The sequence below is a fragment of the Hibiscus syriacus genome, unplaced genomic scaffold (genome assembly GCF_006381635.1).
Source record: "Hibiscus syriacus cultivar Baekdansim isolate YM2019G1 unplaced genomic scaffold, ASM638163v2 tig00111877_pilon, whole genome shotgun sequence".
Lineage (NCBI taxonomy): Eukaryota > Viridiplantae > Streptophyta > Magnoliopsida > Malvales > Malvaceae > Hibiscus > Hibiscus syriacus.
The window spans coordinates 1,413,511-1,436,475 of record NW_024063208.1 but is presented as its reverse complement, the minus strand read 5'-3'; the positions used below and the strand labels follow the sequence as shown (position 1 = coordinate 1,436,475).

The window sequence follows — 22,965 nt, the reverse complement described above, 5'->3', positions numbered from 1 at the left end:
AAAGAGTTGAGATCTGAAAATTGATTTTAGATTCTCGATTCATTTGAGAGAAAAACAAGTTACATGGGTTGAGCCCTGTAGAATGTAACCGGCATAAGCCCAGAGGTAAAATCCTATTCAAGTATCGATTAAAATCGAGGCAAAAGCTTTAGCCCAAGGCTATTTTTACCAATTGAATTTTATTTTCTTAATTTACTATTTTATTTTATTTCAATCATTTTTATTACTTCACTTCAACTCTCCAAAATCTCCCCTCTAATTTCTTTTACAAATCACTCCTAAGCAAGATCAAAAGTGAGAAAATCATCAAACTCCTAGTTCCTATGGATCGACCCTTACTCTCTTACTATTCTACTTATTCTTATTTATTTTATTGAGATTAAGAATATTTATTTTAACATAATAACGACGTGTGTCACTTATTTCGTGTTATTAGCAGTATGACATTGTTTGGCTCTTAACATCATTGCAGGAGGAACAAATGGATCTAGAATCGTTTGAAATGTAGGGAAAAAAAGAACAAAGAATAAAAACAACACGAAAGAATTCACTAAAATATCAGAACCTAGTTTGGTTATAACTTATAAGCCCACCATGCTGCTGTTGCACCACTGATATATATATATTTTTAACCAATCACTATAATTATTCAATCCCTGTTAGTTTGCTTGTGTGTATGTAACACTTTTCAGAATATTTGTATATAGTGAAAATTTTCTATTGAAAAAAGATTAGGGTAGGGTAGGGTACGATTGCTTGGGTTCATTGTACTATGCAGCTGCCCCCAGATATAGCCACCTGTAATGCTTGATACTCCTTTCTTCTTTGTAATATGCCACCTTCTTTCATTCTGTTCTTATTGCAGCAGTACAACAGAAAAAAAAAAAAGTGAGTGCCTGCGTTTTATGTCTTTTGCAACGTAGAAGGAGAACAAGTTCAACCCATTTCTTACTCCAGGTTTCTTCTTGTTTATCTGTATACATGTTGTTTAAGCCTCATGCCAAGTGAAAATTTTTGTTTCGTTTCTCTAGTATGCTATTTGTGATTGCAAGATATCAAATTTTCTTTGATTTAAAAATAATAATAATAGTATTACGATTTAGGGGTCTTGAATTGAATTAACCATTTTCAAACCCCATAAAAATCCCACCTTTAATCTCAATATATGAACTTTGGACCATCAAGTTTTGAGCTTTGAAATCTTTAAATGAAATGGCTCTGCTCTCTCATGGTTATTGCTTAATCTAAACCATTTATTTGATTGTTTACTGATTACGGAGTTAGGAAGAGACAAAATTTTAAGTTAGAAATTGAACTTATAAAATTCTTAAGAGAGAACGTCTAATTATTAATAGAAAATACAAATAAAATATTTAAAATAGACGAGAATTTGAAATTTTCAGGAGCGACTTAATCGAATCATTTGTTTTCGATGAATGACCTGTTTTCGAAGTTGCAGGACAGGAAGCTTCGCTATGATGGAGCGTTGAGACAGCTGATGGATGAGAATGCCGGGTTGCGCAAAGGTACACTAATCGAATCATTTGTTTTCGATGAATGACCTGTTTTCGAAGTTGCATCTAGCGCTCTGATTGATCTAGGTTATTTTACACTAAATCATATAAAGCTTCCTTAATATTAGATTCTGGTTACAACTAATCCAGATTAAATACTGTAATGTCTCATTATAAAAGCGAGAAATATCGTTCTTTTGATAGAAAATATGTCAACTTAGAGATAGTGGGGATGTAAATGCTGAATTCAAACCTCAAACTTGCCTTTGTATCTGCTGTTACCGGATTAAACAAATTTGTTGTGCTTGGAACCAGAACAATTCGGTCCTACGAGGCTTCGAACCCGAAAGGAAACATCCTCGATGGTTCCTTGCACTGACCTGTTGGTTTGCACTCATTTAGATATATGCATACATACACACACATGAGATATTTGTGATTTTCAGTTTGTTGTTTGTATCTCACACATTGCAGACTACATTGTTTTAGTGGCATTCTTCTGTAAATACTTGTTTTCTATCCAGAAATTCGAAAGGGAAACAAAGAAAACATTAGGCTGAAGTGTGACCTTAGGCTGCAAACGAAGGAACTCGAAGAGTGTAAATCTAAGAAAGAGTTGGAGGAAACATCAGAAGCATTGGAAGATCTAGAAAGCAGTTATAGTTGTCTCATGATGTCACATCTACTAGCTAATCAAGAGCTCCAAGATGCTCGCAAAGAAGCTATACAAGTATATCCATGGTTTCATTTTCGATCTCTCGTGTTCAGGTTCTTTCTGGGCATAAAATCCCTTTTCGATTGATTTTTTTATGTGCAGGGTTTGAATGATATCTTGAATAGCAAAACGACTCTTGGAATCAAAAGAATGGGAGATATTGATCAGAAAGCATTTGAAGTTGCTTGCTCGCAAAAGCTGCCGCATAAACATTGGCGAGAAACCTGTGCTAAACTATGTTCATTATGGCAACAGAATGTGCTGGATTCAAAATGGCACCCGTTTAAGATGATCGATACAGATGGCAACTTGCAGGTATGGTGCATACACCCACAGTTGCTTTATGTTGTTGCTTTGGTACTTGGATTTAATTGAAAACATCTGTCGTAACCGGTTTTTGTCCGGGCACGAAATATTATACTTGGCGGGAAAATTGATGTGAATAAATGGTTTTTGAAAATAATTTGGGAGTCGCCATCGGCCTTTTTGGGTCAGGTAGGTCAAATACCTAAAAATTATTTTTTTTAAAAGAGTTTTAAGAAAACATCAATTAAAAAATTGAACTGATCTGCGTTTATAACCAAAAATTCGTTCTTTTTAATAATAAAAAGGGATTCGTGATCGGTTACGTTTAGGGAAGGATTAGCATCCCTACAACGCCCAAAATTGGTACTTTTTAATTATAAATTATCTCTATTATTAAAAATTCAAAATATATTTAATTTATAATCCTATTTTTTCAAAATTATAAAAATATTTATTTAAAAATATCGGAAAAAGACTTCTAGGTGCCTTAAGACAGTTCTTTTCTTTGATATTAATAAATATTAAATAATATTTTTTATAATATTTAATTTTAAAATACCAGAATAGGACATCCAGTTGTATTAAGACTGCCCTTTTCTTCGATATTTGAAAAATAAATATTAAAACAATTTATTAAAAATATATATAAATTATTATTATATATATTTATGACTATATAACAATAATAAAAGTATTTAAATATATAAACAGATAAAACAATAAAAATACAATTAGAACGATATTTAAAAGCAGTAAATAAATTTAAAATTAGTGATAAATTATAGTAAAATTAAAATTAAAAACCTAATTCATAATTAATCAAAATTATAGGGATTAAACATACTATTTTCTTATTTTATTAATTTAATGACTAAAATAAAACTATATAAAATTCGGATATTAGAATAAAATAAATTAAAACATACTATTCAGATTAAAATATTAATTATTAAAATTATAGGACTAAATCTGTTATTTATCCTAAATATATTATTTTAATAAAAAGGACTAAAATAAATAAAACTAAAATTTAGAGATCAAATTAAAAGGTTTATAGATTCGATTTAGTGACTAAATTATAAGAGTTACAAGTTGAAATGGCTTCGGACGGGGTTTACCCTTTATGAAATGACAGAAATACCCTCCCCAAAACGATGTCGTTTGGGAGAGGGTATTAATACCCGAAACCGGCTGGCCCTCTCATTTCTTCCTTTCTGTTCTCTCTCTTATAGAGAGAGACAAATTTCTCTCTGGCTTCTATCTAGCTGAGGGAAGCCGGTCGTCGGCCGGCAGTCGTCTACCGCCGCATTTTACGCCGCCGGCTACCGCATCCGGTGGCCGGAAATTTTTTTTTACACCTAAACGTAGATCGGACCATCCTATTGATGGTTCCGATGACCGTTTCCTTTAAAACAATACCTATCAGAGCAAATCTACAAAAATACCTTCGGTTTTCAAAGGTTTCCGATGATGTATAAGGGCTTCGGTAAGTATTTCTCCGTATTTTCCTTGCTTATTTTTGGGTTTTGTGTTTGCTGGTTGTTGGTTGCTATTTTTGTATCTTTGCTCTCGGGTTTTCTTTGCTTTTGCTGGTTATTGGTTGCTGTCTCTCCGTTCTTCCTCCTTTTTTTTTCTTGCAGGTTGGGTGATTGCTTTATAGCCATCACCGGTGTTCGTTTCGGACCGGTCCGAAGGGTAAAGTTCAGTGAGTCACCGGACCGTAGGTGGTGACTCACCCCATGGTTGGAACGTGGACGACGTTCCTTGCTTCCTCTGGATGTTTCTGTTGAAGCGTGGCAGCAGTTGATGGACGGGTCAGAGAGGCGGCCGGCGTCGTGGCCCTAGGGTATCATAACCCTAGGGTTTCTTGCTGGAACCATCTGGACCGTTGGATTTGGCAAGATCCAACGGTGGCAGGCTGAGGCGGCTGGGGAAGAGGGAAACCCTAATCTGGTTTAGGGTTTCCATTAGGCTTCTGGATTTGGGCCACCATTTGTAATTGGGCCTCCATTTTGGGCTTGGAATATTAAATAATATATATTAATAATTATTATTATTATTATTATTATTATTATAATAATAATAATTATAATAATAATAATTATAATAATAATAATAATATAAATAACATTAAAATGAAAAAAATGAATATCTTCAGCTGCCCCTCTTTGCTTATTCTTAATAAGAATAGAGCAAAGACGAAAAGATAATAAGTTTTTTTCATTTGACTTCACTTGATTAGTATGGAGATGTTGAATAAATTCTTCTCTTTCTTTCAGATGAGTTCTTCTCATTATGAACTTTCCGCTGGGGATGATGTTGACCTCTTTCTTTCTGTGATAGAGTCATTCAAAAGGTTGAATAAGCTCTTCTCATTATGAACTTCTTCTTCTCCTGATGAGTTTTTCTCATTATGAACTTCTCTGGAAAAACTGACCCACCAAGTGATGGGTTTGAGCAAAAAGCTGAACAAATTCTTCTCATTATGAACTTCTTATTCCTTCTTCAGATGAGTTCTTCTGATTATGAACTTTCTCTGGAAAAACTGACCCATCAAGTGATGGATTTGAGCAAAAAGCTGAACAAATTCTTCTCATTATGAACTTCTTATTCCTTCTTTAAACGAGTTCTTCTCATTATGAACTTCTTCTGGAAAAGCTAATCCATCAAGTGATGGATTTGAGCAAAAAGGTTGAACAAATTCTTCTCATTATGAACTTATTCTTCCTTCTTCAGATGAGTTCTTCTCATTATGAACTCGAACTGGAAAAGATAATCCATCAAGTGATAGATTTGAGCAAAAGGTTGAACAAATTCTTCTCATTATGAACTTCTTCATCATTCTTCAGATGAGTTCTTCTCATTATGAACTCGAACTGGAAAAGATAATCCATCAAGTGATAGATTTGAGCAAAAGGTTGAACAAATTCTTCTCATTATGAACTTCTTCATCCTTCTTCAGATGAGTTCTTCTCATTATGAACTCGAACTGGAAAAGATAATCCATCAAGTGATAGATTTGAGCAAAAGGTTGAACAAATTCTTCTCATTATGAACTTCTTCATCCTTCTTCAGATGAGTTCTTCTCATTATGAACTTCTTCTGGAAAAGCTAATCCATCAAGTGATGGATTTGAGCAAAAAGGTTGAACAAATTCTCTCATTATGAACTTATTCTTCCTTCTTCAGATGAGTTCTTCTCATTATGAACTCGAACTGGAAAAGATAATCCATCAAGTGATAGATTTGAGCAAAAGGTTGAACAAATTCTTCTCATTATGAACTTCTTCATCATTCTTCAGATGAGTTCTTCTCATTATGAACTCGAACTGGAAAAGATAATCCATCAAGTGATAGATTTGAGCAAAAGGTTGAACAAATTCTTCTCATTATGAACTTCTTCATCCTTCTTCAGATGAGTTCTTCTCATTATGAACTCGAACTGGAAAAGATAATCCATCAAGTGATAGATTTGAGCAAAAGGTTGAACAAATTCTTCTCATTATGAACTTCTTCATCCTTCTTCAGATGAGTTCTTCTCATTATGAACTCGAACTGGAAAAGATGATCCATCAAGTGATGGATTTAAATCTTTGCTAAAATCTTTGAAATTCCTGTCAAAATTCAACATGGATGAGAATGAATGAAAATGCACCTATTTTTGCAAATGCCTAAATATGATGCATGATTGTTAAGTTATTTGATTTCAGATTGGTGAACTGAATATTTCTTCAGTTGTAGAAACCCAATAAATCTTTCTTTTTCAAATCAGAGAATCTATCATCTTTGACAAATGTAGATATAATGTCACAAAATCTCTTAAGAATAAAACTCAATAGTATAGGCTCTTGAAAAGCTTGCATTCATGCAACATATTAATTCTGATAACAACTCATCTGATTATGAAGTGACCTTTTCAGATGATTTCACATTCTGATAACAACTCATCTGATTATGAAGTGATCTTTCAAGATGATTTCACAGATATCGATAGTTCTTTTAATACCGAGAAATCTTGAATTCTGATTCTGATGAGGAGAATAAACTGTTATACTTGACCAAAATGGAATTCTCAGAGGTTGAAGCTCAATAGCCCTGGAGAAATGTGGTCCAGATTCATCAATTGCAGAATTGACAAATTTTATATGTACTACTCAAATGGCTAGGGTTACTACACATTTCTTCCGGTAAAATATGGGAAGCCATTATGCGATGATCCCCATTACAAGAAAAGACGAAATTCGGGCTATGATTTTTGGGAAAAGAATAAACAGAAGAAGCTTGAAAAGAAGCTTATTAATGAAGACGATTATGCAGTTCATCTTTTAACTCCAATGATTGGTTCTGTAGTTCCTACCAAACCAGATCAGATAACTCAAAGAATACTTCCAGAAGATGCTATTAGCACATTCCTCTTCCAAATTCAATAACTGGTTCTGTGGTTCATACCAAACCAGATCAGATAACTCAAAGAATACTTCCAGAAGATGCTATTGGGTCTCCTTATTTCTACTATGAGCAAATTCATCTTTTAAATTTAATGATTGGTTCTGTGGTTCATACCAAACCAGATCAGATAACTCAAAGAATACTTCCAGAAGATGCTATTGGGTCTCCTTATTTCTACTATGAGCAAATTCATCTTTCAAATTCAATGATTGGTTTTACCAAACCAGATCAGATAACTCAAAGAATACTTCCAGAAGATGCTATTAGCACATTCCTCTTCCAAATTCAATAACTGGTTATGTGGTTCATACCAAACCAGATCAGATAATTCAAAGAATACTTCCAGAAGATGCTATTGGGTCTCCTTATTTCTACTATGAGCAAATTCATCTTTCAAATTTAATGATTGGTTTTTCCAAACCAGATCAGATAACTCAAAGAACACTTCCAGAAGATGCTATTAGCACATTCCTCTTCCAAATTCAATAACTGGTTTTACCAAACCAGATCAGATAACTCAAAGAACACTTCCAGAAGATGCTATGATCACATTCATCTTTCAAATTTAATGATTGGTTTTACCAAACCAGATCAGATAACTCAAAGAACACTTCCAGAAGATACTATGACCACATTCATCTTTCAAATTCAATGATTGGTTTTGTGGTTTCATATCAAACCAGATCAGATAACTCAAAGAACACTTCCAGAAGATGCTATTAGCACATTACTCTTCCAAATTCAATGATTGGTTTTACCAAACCAGATCAGATAACTCAAAGAACACTTCCAGAAGATGCTATGAGCACATTCATCTTTTAAATTCAATGATTGGTTTTACCAAACCAGATCACATAACTCAAAGAACACTTCCAGAAGATGCTATGAGCACATTCATCTTTCAAATTCAATGATTGGTTTTACCAAACCAGATCAGATAACTCAAAGAACACTTCCAGAAGATGCTATGAGTACATTGCATTTGTTCCAGTTAATATTTGGACTGGGATATTACAGTACTTATTAGATGTAAAGCCAGAATTTGTAGATTCGAAGCATTTTCATGCTACTACACTGAAAAGGGCTATATTCATAATTCTACCAATTAAGAACAGATTTTCTCTTTATTCTGCTTCCTCCATGTGCTGATGCTTTTCCATTGACAAAGAAATGATGGCCTTCCTGGGATCCAAGAACAAAGTTGAACTGTTTATAAACATGTACAGGAAGTGCCAAATTGATAGAAAGGATCTGTAAGGCTCTTGAAGCTTATGAAAATGAATCACATTCGAATGTCCAAAAGTATGTTCTTGATGAGTGCTGAAAATGGAATCTAGTATGGGTTGGAAGGAATAAAGTTGCTCCACTTGGATCTGATGAGGTGGAAATGCTTCTAGGTTTCTCTAAAAACCATACACAATAATCTGTATAGAGACATGTTCCATGGTGGTATCAATGTCCTGTCTCTTTTCTCTGGGATCAATGATGCAGAAGTTGCCTTTTACTGTCTTGGCATACTTTTGAAAGCAGATGTGCAAGAACTGAATGATGATCGATTGGAGCAATTGATGAGTAGATTTGTCGAATTCGACCTTGTTGTCGGTTGTATCTAGCATAACAACCTTATTGTTCATGGCTTTAAGATGGTGATGATTTGCTTACTTTGTATTCCATGTATTTAAAAGTATTAACATAAAGTGATATTCAGAAATCTTTAACTTATTTCAAAATTATGTTAACTCATAGAAGAATAAATTGAATTTTCGAAAATAAATTGAATCTCAAATAAATTGAACTTGAAATAGATAGAATTGTATTCAAAGTTATGGCAAGCATAAGAATGATAAAAATTCAAATGTCTCAACAAATTATTAGTATAAGTATTTCTAAATTAATCAAGTTGACACAATTTAGAGAAATGATGTATGCTTTTGTCTGGAAGATCTCAAACGTTGTCAAAATGCTTGTAGATGTGAAGTTTCTCCCAAACTGTCAAAATATTAAGAGGGTTCAATTTCCAGATGCCTAATATCAACCTGCATTTGAGCCGCCTTTTCAGGTTTTCAACTCAAATCCTTCTTTTGGTTACAAGATGCCCTTTGCGGGTTTTCACCTTGACCCCCCTTTTTTCTTCTTTTTTCTCTTTTTTCTTTTTTCTTTTTCTCTCTTTTTTTTTTCTTTTTCTCTTCAAGCATAATATTTCTTGATAGAATCTGAGTTTATTGGATTTCTCAGAATTTTTCCATCCATTTCTGCCAAGATCAACGCTCCTCCGAAAAAGGCCTTTTTCACAACGTATGGCCCTTCCCAATTAGGCATCCATTTCCCACGGAAATCTTTATGTATAGGCAAAAAAAGTTTAGTACTAGATCACCCTCTTGGAATTCTCTTGGATGTACTTTTTTGTCATGAGACTTCATCATCCGTTTCTGATACATCTGTCAATGGCAAATAGCTTTCAATCTTTTCTCCTCAATAAGGTTCAATTGATCAAATCTAGCTTGGATCTATTCAGATTCATCCAATTTTATTTCTCTCAATATTCGAAGCGATGGAATCTCAACTTCAATTGGTAAGACTGCTTCCATCCCGTAGACTAAAGAAAAAGGCGTTGCCCCAGTAGATGTTCGAACAGTAGTTCGGTATGCGTATAGAGCAAAAGGTAACTTCTCGTGCCAATCTTTGTAAGTTTCAGTGGTCTTTGTAATGATTCTCTTGATGTTCTTATTTGCTGCTTCAACTGCCCCATTCATCTTTGGACGATATGCCACTGAGTTTGCATGTTTGATCTTAAACTGTGCACAAAGTTCGGTCATCATTTTGTTGTTCAGGTTCAGAGCATTATCTGTAATGATCCTTTCTGGTAGGCCATACCGGCAAACTATCTCTTTCTTTATGAATTTGCAGACTGTGGACCTCTTAATATTGGCATATGAAGCAGCTTCAACCCATTTGGTAAAATAATCAATTGCCACAAGGATGAAACAATGTCCATTCGATGCTTTTGGTGTGATTGCACCAATGACATCTATTCCCCACATAGAAAATGGCCAGGGTGCTGTCATTACATGTAAAGGAGATAGGGGTATATGAATCTTGTCTGCATATATCTGGCATTTATGACATTTCCTTGCATAATCAATGCAATCTATGTGCATGGTAGCCCAATAGTATCCATATCTCATTATTTTTCTGGCCATGGAAAGACCATTTGCATGTGTTCCACATATTCCACTGTGTACTTCTTCAATGATGCTTCTAGCTTCGCTGGTATTTAAACATCTCAATAGCATTTGATCATTGCTTCTTCTATACATAATCTCTCCATCAAGAAAATATCCAGCAACCATTCTTCTCAAGGTTCTTTTATCAATTTCCGATGCATTTGGTGGATAACTTTGATTTTTGATATATTGCAGGATATCATGATACCATGGTTTACCATCTACCTCTTCTTCCACACTATAACAATGTGCAGGAATTTCATATACTTGCATTTTGATTGGCATCATATCAACTTTCTTAGTTGCCTGAAACATAGCAGCTAATGTAGCCAAAGTATCTGCCATTTGATTTTCTTCTCGAGGGAGATAATTGAAGGTGACTCTCTCAAATTCTTTCACTAATTCGAGGGTAAAATTTCGGTATTCCAACAATTTGGGATCTTTTGTTTCCCATTCTCCTCGTAATTGATACACACTAAAGATGAATCTCCATATATTTTTGAGACATTTGATTTTTCTTTCTATAGCTGCTTTCAATCCCATGGCACAAGCTTCGTATTCCGCCATGTTATTGGTGCAAAAGAACTCCAGTCTACTTGTAAAGGGATAATAAACATTTTCTGGAGAAATTAACACTGCCCCGATTCCTCGTCCCAAAGCATTGGATGCTCCGTCAAAGTAAAGCTTCCAAGATGCAGATGCATCATTTGTCCTGACTTCTTCATTCATGGATATGTACAACAAATCTTCATCGGGAAAATTGAAACTCAAAGGCTGATAATCATTTGATACACGACTGGCCAGAAAATCAGCTATGACACTTCCTTTTATCGCTTTTTGATTGACATATACAATATCAAATTCAGATAATAACATTTGCCATCTAGCCATTTTGCCTGTCAAAGCTGGTGATTCCATTAAGAATTTTAAAGGATCAAGTTTGGATATCAACCAAGTAGTATGGTATAACATATATTGTCTGAGTCTTCGAGTAGCCCACACCAAGGCACAACATAATTTTTGTATTGGTGGATATCGAATTTCACAATCAGTAAATTTCTTGCTCAGATAATAAATAGCTTTTTCTTTCCTTCCAGATTCATCATGCTGTCCTAGTACACATCCCATAGAATTTTCGAAGACCGTCAAGTAGAGAATTAACGGTTTATCAGGCATTGGTGATACTAAAATGGGGGCATTGGATAAATATTTCTTAATAATATCCAAAGTTTCTTGACATTCTTCATTCCAGACTTCAGGATTGTTCTTTCGAAGTAATTTGAACACTGGATCACATTTGTCAGTTAATTGAGAAATGAACCGAGATATATAATTTAATCTTCCCAAAAAAGCCTCAAACTTCTTTTTTTTTGTATTGGGTGGTGGAAGATCTTGAATTGCTTTTACTTTATCTGGATCAATCTCGATTCCTCTTTTGCTGACCACAAATCCCAAAAGTTTTCCAGAAGTTACCCCGAAAGTGCATTTTGCGGGGTTGAGCTTTAATTGATATTTCCTCAATCTCTGGAAAAGCTTTCTCAGATTTTGAATATGTTCTTCTTCAGTTCGGGATTTGGCAATCATGTCATCTACATATACTTCAATCTCTTTGTGCATCATGTCATGAAACAAAGTTACCATGGCTCTTTGATACGTTGCCCCTGCATTTTTCAATCCAAATGGCATCACTTTATAACAGAATGTGCCCCACATGGTTACAAATGTTGTTTTTTCCATGTCTTCAGGATTCATTTTTATCTGATTATATCCTGAAAAGCCATCCATAAATGAAAACCATGCGTGTCCTGCAGTATTATCTACCAATGTGTCTATGTGGGGTAATGGAAAGCTATCTTTCGGACTAGCTTTGTTGAGATCTCTGTAATCCACACACATTCGAACTTTCCCATTTTTCTTTGGTACGGGAACAATGTTGGCTACCCATTCTGGGTATTTAGATGCCTGTAGGAAACCTGCATTGATCTGTTTCATCACTTCTTCTTTGATTTGCAACAACATTTCTGGCCTCATTCGTCTGAGCTTTTGTTGGACCGGTTTATATTCTGGATTGATTGGAAGCTTGTGCATCACTATATATATGTGCTTAAACCAGGCATATCTTGATAAGACCAGGCAAAGATATCTTTGAACTCTTGAAGGAGATTTGTCAATTCTTGTTTTATCTGGACTGTCAGAGTAGTACCAATTTTCACCTCTTTCATTTCTTCATCTGTTCCCAAATTCACAGTCTCAATCTCTTCTTTGTGGGGTAGAATTTGTTTGTATTCTTTTTCTACCAATCTTAATAGTTCAGTAGGAACATTACATTCCAGTTCATCCTCACACCCATTGATTTCTTCCAGACATATAGGTTGATCTAAATTTATCTCTTGATTAAATTTAGGAATAAACATGCTATTAACATAGTGACACCTGCAAATTTAAGTCGGACATATTTCCGAAAGAATATAGTAAATTTATGAAATAAATAAATGTATAAATGTAAGAAAAATGTAAAGAATGATTGCCATCTAAAAATTTTAAAGAAAATTTCTTATATTTAACATAATTTCCTTTACAAGATAACAAAAAGTTTTCATATTTTTGAGCTAAACATAAAGATTAGTTCTGAATATTACTCTGCGTTAATATTAAAAACTATAGGAAGATCTTCAGTGGTCTAATTGTTGAGTGTTTCTCCAGGAAAACATGGGTGAATCCTATCCAAGTATTTGCCAGTCTTGTTGTCATTCATGATCATGTTGATAAATAATCCATTCATAGCTTCTTCAACTATGTTTTGATCTTTCGTCAACTTTTCTTCTTTAAAGACTTCAACAAGTTGCTGTTCTACATTAATTGTTCCCCCTGATCTGAATGTGGTCTTCAACTGTGGGAAAAACATGTGTTCCCAAAGGATTTCTTTCCCTTTCAACCTTTCCTTTCTGTCTTCACATCTTCTTTTCATCTCTTTGTTCTTTTGCTGAAAATTGGGCTTAAATCCAAGCCCAAAACGATCTTTCTTCATCTGTATATTTATAGGAACCGAAATCCCTTGAAGATTCTTTCCTAACCCTTTCCCAACTTTAGCTCCGATGCCTAAAGTTTGTCGTACCGTCATCTTGGTGCAATCAGATAATTTGGGATATGGAATTTTGCTTCCTTCTGCAATAAAGGTTGCATTGACAAATTCAAGAGCTCGGAAAGAGCATTCAAGCGCATCATCATTGGTTTCAATATATGGAACATCGCTTGTTACAGACGCAATGATTTCTTCTTCAGCTCCGACGCATATTAGTTGTCCATCAACAACAAATTTCAATTTCTGATGTAATGAAGAAGGAACGGCTCCTGCTGAATGAATCCATGGCCTCCCTAATAAACAATTATATGTAGGGTGGATGTCCATCACCACAAAGTCAATATTGTACACGACTGGACCAATTAACAACGGTATTTCCATTTTCCCAAGTACCTCTTTTTGAGTACCATCAAAGGCTCGTATTACATTCTGATAGCTCTTCATGTGTGATTTATCCATAGGCATTCTTTGAAGTGTGACTAGAGGCATCAAGTTGAGAGCGGATCCATTGTCGATCAATACTCCTGGCAACACATGACCATGACAATGTGTCGTGATATTCAAAACTTTTACTGACCCCATTCCGCCTTCCAGTATTTCATCATCCGTGAACGTTATGTAATTATCAGCGGCTATATGTCCCACAATTCTATCAAGTTTATTGAGGGATATATCTTCAGGGATAAATGTTTGATTGAGAATTTTCATCAAAGCATTTCTATGTGCTTCTGAATTCATCAATAGATCAAGAATAGAAATTCTCGCTTGTTGTTTGTGTAGTTGTTCAACCACATTATACTCACTATGTTTCAGGAATTTCAAAAATTCTTGAGCTTATTTTTCTGTCACAGGCTCATTGAATGCTGGAGGGGATTCATCATCAAATACCTTCTAAGGTATTGCCATGGCTTTTCCTTTTGCTTTCACTTGTTCTGAAGCATTGGATGTTTCGGGAGAGTAACATCTCCCACTTCTTGTAAAGAAACCGACTTCGCTCACTGCTTCAGACGTCGATGTTGTATCCAAACTCTGTATTTTCTCTTCTGTTTTTTCTAGAGAAACAGATCCTCCTACCATTGAAACATTGGTAGTATAATTCCAAGGTACCCTGCGGGTATCTTTGTATGGAAATGGTAGAGGAGTGGTGATAACTACTTTCGCTTTATTGGTGCAGGAATCGCCGTAGATGATTTCACATTAATGATCACCGGATCATTTATTCTTTGATTAGGTTTAGAATCCTCTGATGAGCAAACATCATCTTCTTTTTTCCCTGGTTCTTCTTCAAAGAATTCTATTTCTCTGTTGTTCATCAATTTTTGCACCAAATCCTTAAATTCAGGACATAGTTGAATTTTATGCCCTTTCTCTTGATGATATTCACAATAATTCTTGCCTTCATTCTGCTTTGGCATGAATTGTTGTGGAATTATACCGGCTAAAGAGAGTTGTTGGAATACCCAAACAAAAGGAGATTTAATTTCAGAAATGTCAGTTTTTGCTTTCTTTCTGTTCTCTTCCTGAATTGCATTCACATTTTTATCTCCATGATTTGGCAATGGATGATTTGATGCAGATGGTGTATTGAATTCCAACTTTCCAGCGTTGATCAAATTTTGAACCACCCTTTTGAATGCCAAACAGTTTTCAATAGAATGACCTGTAATTCCTTCATGGTAAACACAATGTGCCTTTGTATCATACCAAGGAGGGAATGGTGGTTGCATGGGAACCAAAGGATAGGGCCGTATGACATCTGCTTTTAATAGCGAATCATAGATCTCCGCATATGGTACTGGTAAAGGTGTAAAAGACAACCTTTCATTTTCCTTTCGAGATCCTCTGGACTCTGCTCGATTAGTGTTTGTTTCCTCTTTCTTAACCCTTGGCTGGGTTATTGTAACACTTTTCGATGAATCCTTGTTGTAAGAATTTGCATTGTTGACTTCATTCTCTTTTTTCCGGTACATAGGTCTTTTGGAACTAGACCCCTCATTTGATTCAATTTTGCCACTTTTTAAGTCATTTTCAATGAGTTCTCCAGAAATGACCAAATCTGCAAAATTTCTAGTTGCATTCTCCATTAGATGATTTAAATAAGGAGCCTTCAATGTATGGACAAATATTACTGTGGCCTCTTTTTCTGACAAAGGTGGTTGAACTTGGGCTGCCGTGTCACGCCATCTCTGGGCATACTGTCTGAATGTTTCATTATTCTTTTTCTCCAAATTTTGGAGAGTCCATCTATCAGGGACCATGTCTATTACGTGGCGGTACTGCTCTAAGAATGCTTTAGCCAGATCTTTCCAGGATCTAATGTTGGCTTTGGTCAATTGAGTATACAATTTTAAAGCCGGTCCTGTCAAACTATCCTAAAAGCAGTGAATTAACAATTTCTCGTCCTTCACATATCCTGTCATTCTTCGACAAAACATAGTAATGTGGGATGAAGGGCATGTAGTACCGTCATATTTATCAAATTCAGGAGCTTTGAACTTGATGGGGAGGATTAAGTCTGGAACCAAACTCAACTCACTAGCGTCAAAACCATAGAATGATTCAGTTATTTCCACGGATTTCATTCGTTCTTCTAAGTTCTTGATCTGTCTGGTCAATTCTTCATTTACTTTTTGTTTCTCATTCAGCTCATTCAAATCTGGGATTAGATGCTCAGCATTAAAATCCCATATTTTCACATCTGATATAAGTGGATTTTTGCTTGAAGATGCAGGCTCTTCTTGTCGATTTTCCTGTGGTTTGGCTTCTTGAAATGCTGATGTACGAGCATTGATTTGTATAGGTGTAGTACCAGAGTGATAAATTGGTTCTGGTGGAAAACCTAGAGAATACATAGGTTCTTGGTCGAAAGATACAGGATTTTTATGCATTTTTCCAATGATAGCCTGCCTTTTAAACATGTCTTCTATTTTCTGCATCATGCTGTCTTGTGAATTTGCAATACTGTCTTCAATTTTCTCCAGCTTCATTCTCATTTCTGCTTGTTCTTTATTATGCTGTTCCTCAATACGTTGTATTTTATCCTCCATAATTCTCTTAGTAGCTTGTCTAGTACCGTAGTGATGTTGTATTTCTCTTTTGGCCAGAATAACTGCGATTGAAAAATCTTTTAATATTATCATTTTTTTCAGATTTTAATTCATAATTTTATCTTAATAATAAAAATTATACATAAAAAAATCATGAAATGAATAATGAATGTATGCAAAATGTATGTATGCAAAAAGGTATTGATCCCAAAAAGTTAACTATCATAGAACAACTTTCATCGGCATACAAAAGTTTCTTTATAATAGTTCATAACTACAGATAAGGCGTAGCTTTCCTATTAAGCTCTATAATTTCTTTCATTAACCATGACACCTTCTTTCCGAACTTAGAAACTGGATCAACATGATGCTCAATTATTTTGGCTTCAACAGCTAGTTCCCCAATATATCTAGCAACTTCGCTCATTTGTATCATGGCCTCGAACACCATATTACTTCTTTCTTCACTTCTTTCAACATAGAAATCAGTTGACTTTTGCCATTGTTCATTCGTTCCTTCAAGAGTTTGCTCTAACTCAGTGATTCTGACTTGACAATTGTGCAGAATTTTTTCAAGATCTCTAATGCGTCTTCGCAGTGAAGCACTTTCCTCATTACTTTCTTTGAGATCATTAGGTCCTAGACAAACCTTTTCTTGAAATAATGATTCTTCAAGTTGCAAAATGTAAGCGTTAAATTCTAAGTTTTTGTTTCTAGACTGATCCAGATCTTCTTCAAGTTTTGTTCGTGCTTCTTGCGTTCTTTGATTAATCTTCTGGATTTGAATATTCTTGTTTCTGCATCTTTGCATCCAATTACTAGCCACTTCTTGCTCTACCTCAATTTTGGTGTTGAAATTCTTTCTTTCCAACTCCCATTTTTCTTTTTCAACATTGAATTCTTCCATCTTTTGGCCCCTGACTTCAAGTTCAGCAATCAGCTGGTTCATTTCAGATTCAAATCCCTGGAACATGATATTTTTCTCACCTTCAAATTTATCAAAGATATCATTCTTCATTTCTTCTAAATCTTTGGCTCGATCCCTTTCTCTTTGCATTTCATTCATGATCTCGCGGTGTTCAGCCTTGTGTTTTATAATTCGCTCTCTTCTGTCGACCTCAAAATCTTCCATTTTTTGCTTTCCTTTCTAAAGGCTTTTGAGTAGACGGCTATTCTTTCCTTTCAGATCTTCAACTCGACTTTTCTCGATATTCAATTCTCTGGTCATCTGTACCGTTGATTGGCTTGGTCCTGATGCTTTCCGGGATTTATATAACTCTTGGTAATTTTTCTTCAATGCTCTAAATTCACCTTCAATTTTTTCTTTGTTTTCTCTCAACATTGCACATTGTGATGAATGAAAGTCAATATCAACACCCAACATAGCTTTATCTCGTCTCATTTGCTCTAATTCTCTTGACCAGCCTTCTTTTTCTACTTCAAACTCAGTTCTCAGGATTTCAATCTCTGATGGAACCACCTTAATACGATCTTCCATAGAGATATCCTCATTTTGATCTGGTAGAGGAATATTTTCATTTTTCCTGACATATCTCCATTCTTCATAATCAGGAGTTAACATTTCTTTTGTTGCTTTAGCTCGGATACAAAAAGTTGTTTTCCAAGCTGTAACGGCTTCCATGATATTTCTTTTATAATTTTTGCTGTGGAATACGAACTCAGATGACTGTAATCCAGCAGTGACAGGTACAAATTGACGACCTTCATACTGTCTTATGACCAGAAGTGGTGCATATCCAATTCCTCCCCATAATCCGAGCAGCATTATCCAATTGTAATCACCACATTTGTAAAAGAATTCCCTTTGGATTTGCCACGGGGCTCGCCAAACAACGTCATTACTTTGCAGATTTCGAAAGGCATTAATCCACATATCTTTCTTAATTTCTTTCAGCCATTCTTGCTCCAAAAATTCTTTTAATGGTGAATAATCCGTATTAAAGCGTCGGTATGAAACCTTTTCTGTCCTCCAGAAATGAATACGGATCCAAACATATAACAACTGAGTACACCCTGAGAATCGTCCACCTCCTAGCTTTCTACAAGCATTTAACGATCTGAAAGTCTCTGCTAGGATTGCAGAAGCAGGATTAATCTTTTTCGGTAGCTGTTCAAACAAATCTACCACTGCAGCTTCAACATATCCCAATACTTTTGGGAAGATGACCATATCATACATACCCAGAGCAAATAGATCGAATCGTACTTTAGTATCTGGATGACTCTGAATAAGTTCTTTAATGTTGGTCCAAGCAATGCCTTCGATTTCGCCTTTTTGTTTTGTACGGGATGCCACCCATTCTTCTCGTACCCCGGCAATCTTTGCTAATTTAACTCGAAAGGGTTGAGTTTTAATTGACTTTGAATAGATTCGATTCTCCAAAGCACCTTCGATATGTAACAAAGTTGTGTATTCTTCAATAGTAGGGACCAAGTCCTCTTTATTAAGAGTAAAGCAATTGTACCCTGGATTCCAGAATTGAATAGGGCTCTGAGTAATTCATCATCAACTTCGACATAGAGCAAATATGGGATGTCTCCGTAAGTCTGATAAAACTGCAATTTTTTGTTTGAATCCCAATTTTCCCAAATACTTCGCAAATCTTGCATATCATTTCTTTTTAGCGAAACTGGAGCATAACTGGCCAAGTCAGATACATAATCATCCTGCAGACTGTCTCCTTCTTGTCTTTGTAAGTCCTCAGCCCACTGTCTTACTTCTGAGTTTAGAATTACTTGATTTGAACACTTTTTATCCATGGATGAAGGCTTTCCAATGAGACAATTAACACAAGGATCAATGCCTTTTATCCTGTATGATGCTATGCAAACAGAAAAATAAAGAACACACAAAAAGAAATGAATTAGTTTACATAATAAAGAAATTTAATAATAACATTTACCTAAATATTTTTATTTAAACATGCTTTTTCATAATTTAAAAAATTTAAATATACATGTAATTTAATTAGTAAAAAAAATTAATTAACAGAAAAATTAGAATTCATTTCTCCTGTGTGTGCACCTATTTTGGACAAAATTTCGGCATGACTTCAGATCGGAAGAGTTTCTAGGGTTTATTATATGCAGGGTTTCAGATCTAAGAATAAAGGTACCCGAATTGTCCTTGTTAGTGTCCCCTTGGGCTACTAACCCTCAATCCTAGTCCATCATAGACTAAAATGGATCGAGTTCAATTCGAGGGGATATATTTCTCTATGCTTGACACGGAGAATAAATCCTCACGAAGACATAGAGCATATGAACCCCGAAAGTTACTTGCTAGGTCTGACACGAGAATAAATTCTCACGAAGACGTCGCTTTCACTCCCAACTTAAAAGGGACAAACTCAATTATAGAGCTTTATGTTATGCAATGCAAGTGTTGTGTGTGAGGAGAAATGTTCAAACCTCTGACAGAAAAAATAAATAATGAAATAAAATACTTGCAAATAAAAATGAAATATTAATAAGAAAATATATACATACTATGAAAATAATAAATATATAAAAAAAATTTGAAAAGGAAAAAATCATAAATTAAATATATAAATTTTAATTTATAATTAATAGAGACAATTTGTAATTGATTTTAAAAGTTTAACCGTCCCCAGCAGAGTCGCCAAGCTGTCGTAACCGGTTTTTGTCTGGGCACGAAATATTATACTTGGCGGGAAAATTGATGTGAATAAATGGATTTTGAAAATAATTTGGGAGTCGCCATCGGCCTTTTTGGGTCAGGTAGGTCAAATACCTAAAAATATTTTTTTTAAAAGAGTTTTAAGAAAACATCAATTAAAAAATTGAACTGATCTACGTTTATAACCAAAAATTCGTTCTTTTTAATAATAAAAAGGGATTCGTGGTCGGTTACGTTTAGGGAAGGATTACACCCCTACAACGCCCAAAATTGGTACTTTTTAATTATAAATTATCTCTATTATTAAAAATTCAAAATATATTTAATTTATAATCCTATTTTTTCAAAATTATAAAAATATTTATTTAAAAATATCGGAAAATGACTTCTAGGTGCCTTAAGACATTTCTTTTCTTCGATATTAATAAATATTAAATAATATTTTTTATAATATTTAATTTTAAAATACCAGAATAGGACATCCAGTTGTATTAAGACTGCCCTTTTCTTCGATATTTGAAAAATAAATATTAAAACAATTTATTAAAAATATATATAAATTATTATTTATTATATATATTTATGACTATATAACAATAATAAAAGTATTTAAATATATAAACAGATAAAACAATAAAAATAAATTAGAACGATATATTTAAAAGCAGTAAAATAAATTTAAAATTAGTGACTAAATTATAGTAAAATTAAAATTAAAAACCTAATTCATAATTAATCAAAATTATAGGGATTAAACATACTATTTTCTTATTTTATTAATTTAATGACTAAAATAAAACTATATAAAATTCGGATATTAGAATAAAATAAATTAAAACATACTATTCAGATTAAAATATTAATTATTAAAATTATAGGACTAAATCTGTTATTTATCCTAAATATATTATTTTAATAAAAGGACTAAAATAAATAAAACTAAAATTTAGAGATCAAATTAAAAGGTTTATAGATTCGATTTAGTGACTAAATTATAAGAGTTACAAGTTGAAATGGCTTCGGACGGGGTTTACCCTTTATGAAATGACAGAAATATCCTCCCCAAAACGACGTCGTTTGGGAGAGGGTATTAATACCCGAAACCGCTTCCTTTCTGTTCTCTCTCTTTCAGAGAGAGACAAATTTCTCTCTGGCTTCTCTCTAGCTGAGGGAAGCCGGTCCTCGGCCGGCAGTCGTCTACCGCCGCTTTTTACGCCGCCGGCCACCGGATGCGGTGGCCGAATTTTTTTTTTTACACCTAAACGTAGATCGGACCATCTTATTGATGGTTCCGATGACCGTTTCCTTTAAAACAATACCTATCAGAGCAAATCTACAAAAATACCTTCGGTTTTCGAAGGTTTCCGATGATGTATGAGGGATTCGGTAAGTATTTCTCCGTCTTTTCCTTGCTTATTTTTGGGTTTTGTGTTTGCTAGTTGTTGGTTGCTATTTTTGTATCTTTGCTCTCGGGTTTTCTTTGTTTTTGCTGGTTATTGGTTGCTGTCTCTCCGTTCTTCCTCCTTTTTTTTTCTTGCAGGTTGGGTGATGGCTTTATAGCCATCACCGGTCCGAAGGGTAAAGTTCAGTGAGTCACCGGACCGTAGGTGGTGACTCACCCCATGGTTGGAACGTGGACGGCGTTCCTTGCTTCCTCTGGATGTTTCTGTTGAAGCGTGGCAGCAGTTGATGGACGGGTCAGAGAGGCGGCCGGCGTCGTGGCCCTAGGGTATCATAACCCTAGGGTTTCCTGCTGGAACCATCTGGACCGTTGGATCTTGCCAGATCCAACGGTAGCAGGCTGAGGCGGCTGGGGAAGAGGGAAACCCTAATCTGGTTTAGGGTTTCCATTGGCTTCTGGATTTGGGCCACCATTTTGTAATTGGGCCTCCATTTTGGGCTTGGAATATTAAATAATATATATTAATAATAATAATAATTATTATTATTATAATTATAATAATAATAATTATAATAATAATAATAATAATATAAATAACATTAAAATGAAAAAAATGAATATCTTCACATCGATCGCGGAAACGTTGGTCAGAATCTTTCGACATGACTTCCGCTTGCACACACGCATACATGGTAGTGTTCGAATCGATCACCCGAAAAGTCAAAAGACTTGCATTAACACGTGGTTCTACTCTTTAGTACATCTACCAAACTGATATTCAAGGGTGGACTTTGTGCATTATGCAGGAAGTGATCAACGAAGATGACGAGAAGCTGAAAGAGTTGAGGGACGAATATGGTGACACCGTGTTCAAGGCTGTTGGCAAAGCACTGATGGAATTGAAAGAATATAATGCGAGCGGAGGGTATCCGGTCCCCGAGGTTTGGAACAGGAAGGAGGGAAGGAGAGCCACCATGAAAGAAATCGTCGAATACTTGATCAAGCAACTGAAGATTCATAAGGGTAAGGGCAAGCGAAAGCGTACCAGTTAAGCCATCTTCATGGCATAAGCTTACTTATCCATTGCAGCTTCCATCATTACAAGCAAATTTGGAATCATATCTCCTTCAACTTGTCATTTTAAAACTATAAATGAAATGATCATGAGCTTGCTTTCGATGTTGGAGGAAAATGTATTTGTCTTAAAGCTAGAATCTCACTTCTAAATATTTTTTTTTAATTCTAAGACCTCCTATAAAGGAGTTTATGGCGCTAAGACAAAAAAAATATTAATACAAACTACCCTGACAAATTATTGACGGAAAACCAAAACAACTCCAAGTTTGTCTTCTTTTTTCAACGTAAACAAAAGAGAACGACAATCACTTCTCCAGACCTATGCCTCTCAAGTTCATCCATACCACACCTTAGATACCTACAACTTATATGGATTTATTTAAACACCGCATTTCATCATGAAAGTAATGTAAATGTGGCTTGAGTGCTAAAACGATAAGAGTATTTTGCTAAGACAACAAGCCATTATAACCTGATTTTTCAGCAGCG

At 34.8% G+C, this 22,965-nt stretch overlaps 1 protein-coding gene across 1 annotated transcript; it reads left to right on the top strand.

The window, feature by feature from the left end:
* The first annotated feature begins 1,432 nt into the window (after positions 1-1,432).
* Positions 1,433-22,451, top strand: LOC120172753 (factor of DNA methylation 4-like). The gene is made up of 4 exons (XM_039180139.1): positions 1,433-1,526; positions 2,039-2,244; positions 2,332-2,586; positions 22,206-22,451. Exons 1-4 carry the CDS (start codon positions 1,433-1,435, stop codon positions 22,449-22,451), a joined length of 801 nt encoding a protein of 266 aa, XP_039036070.1.
* The last annotated feature ends 514 nt before the right edge of the window (positions 22,452-22,965 follow it).

Coding starts and splice junctions, on each gene's coding strand:
- LOC120172753 (XM_039180139.1), top strand. CDS start 1,433: ATGAATGACCTGTTTTCGAAGTTGCAGGACAGGAAGCTTCGCTATGAT. Junction 1,527..2,038: donor GAATGCCGGGTTGCGCAAAG/GTACACTAATCG, acceptor TTTTCTATCCAG/AAATTCGAAAGGGAAACAAA. Junction 2,587..22,205: donor TGCTTTATGTTGTTGCTTTG/GTACTTGGATTT, acceptor TGCATTATGCAG/GAAGTGATCAACGAAGATGA.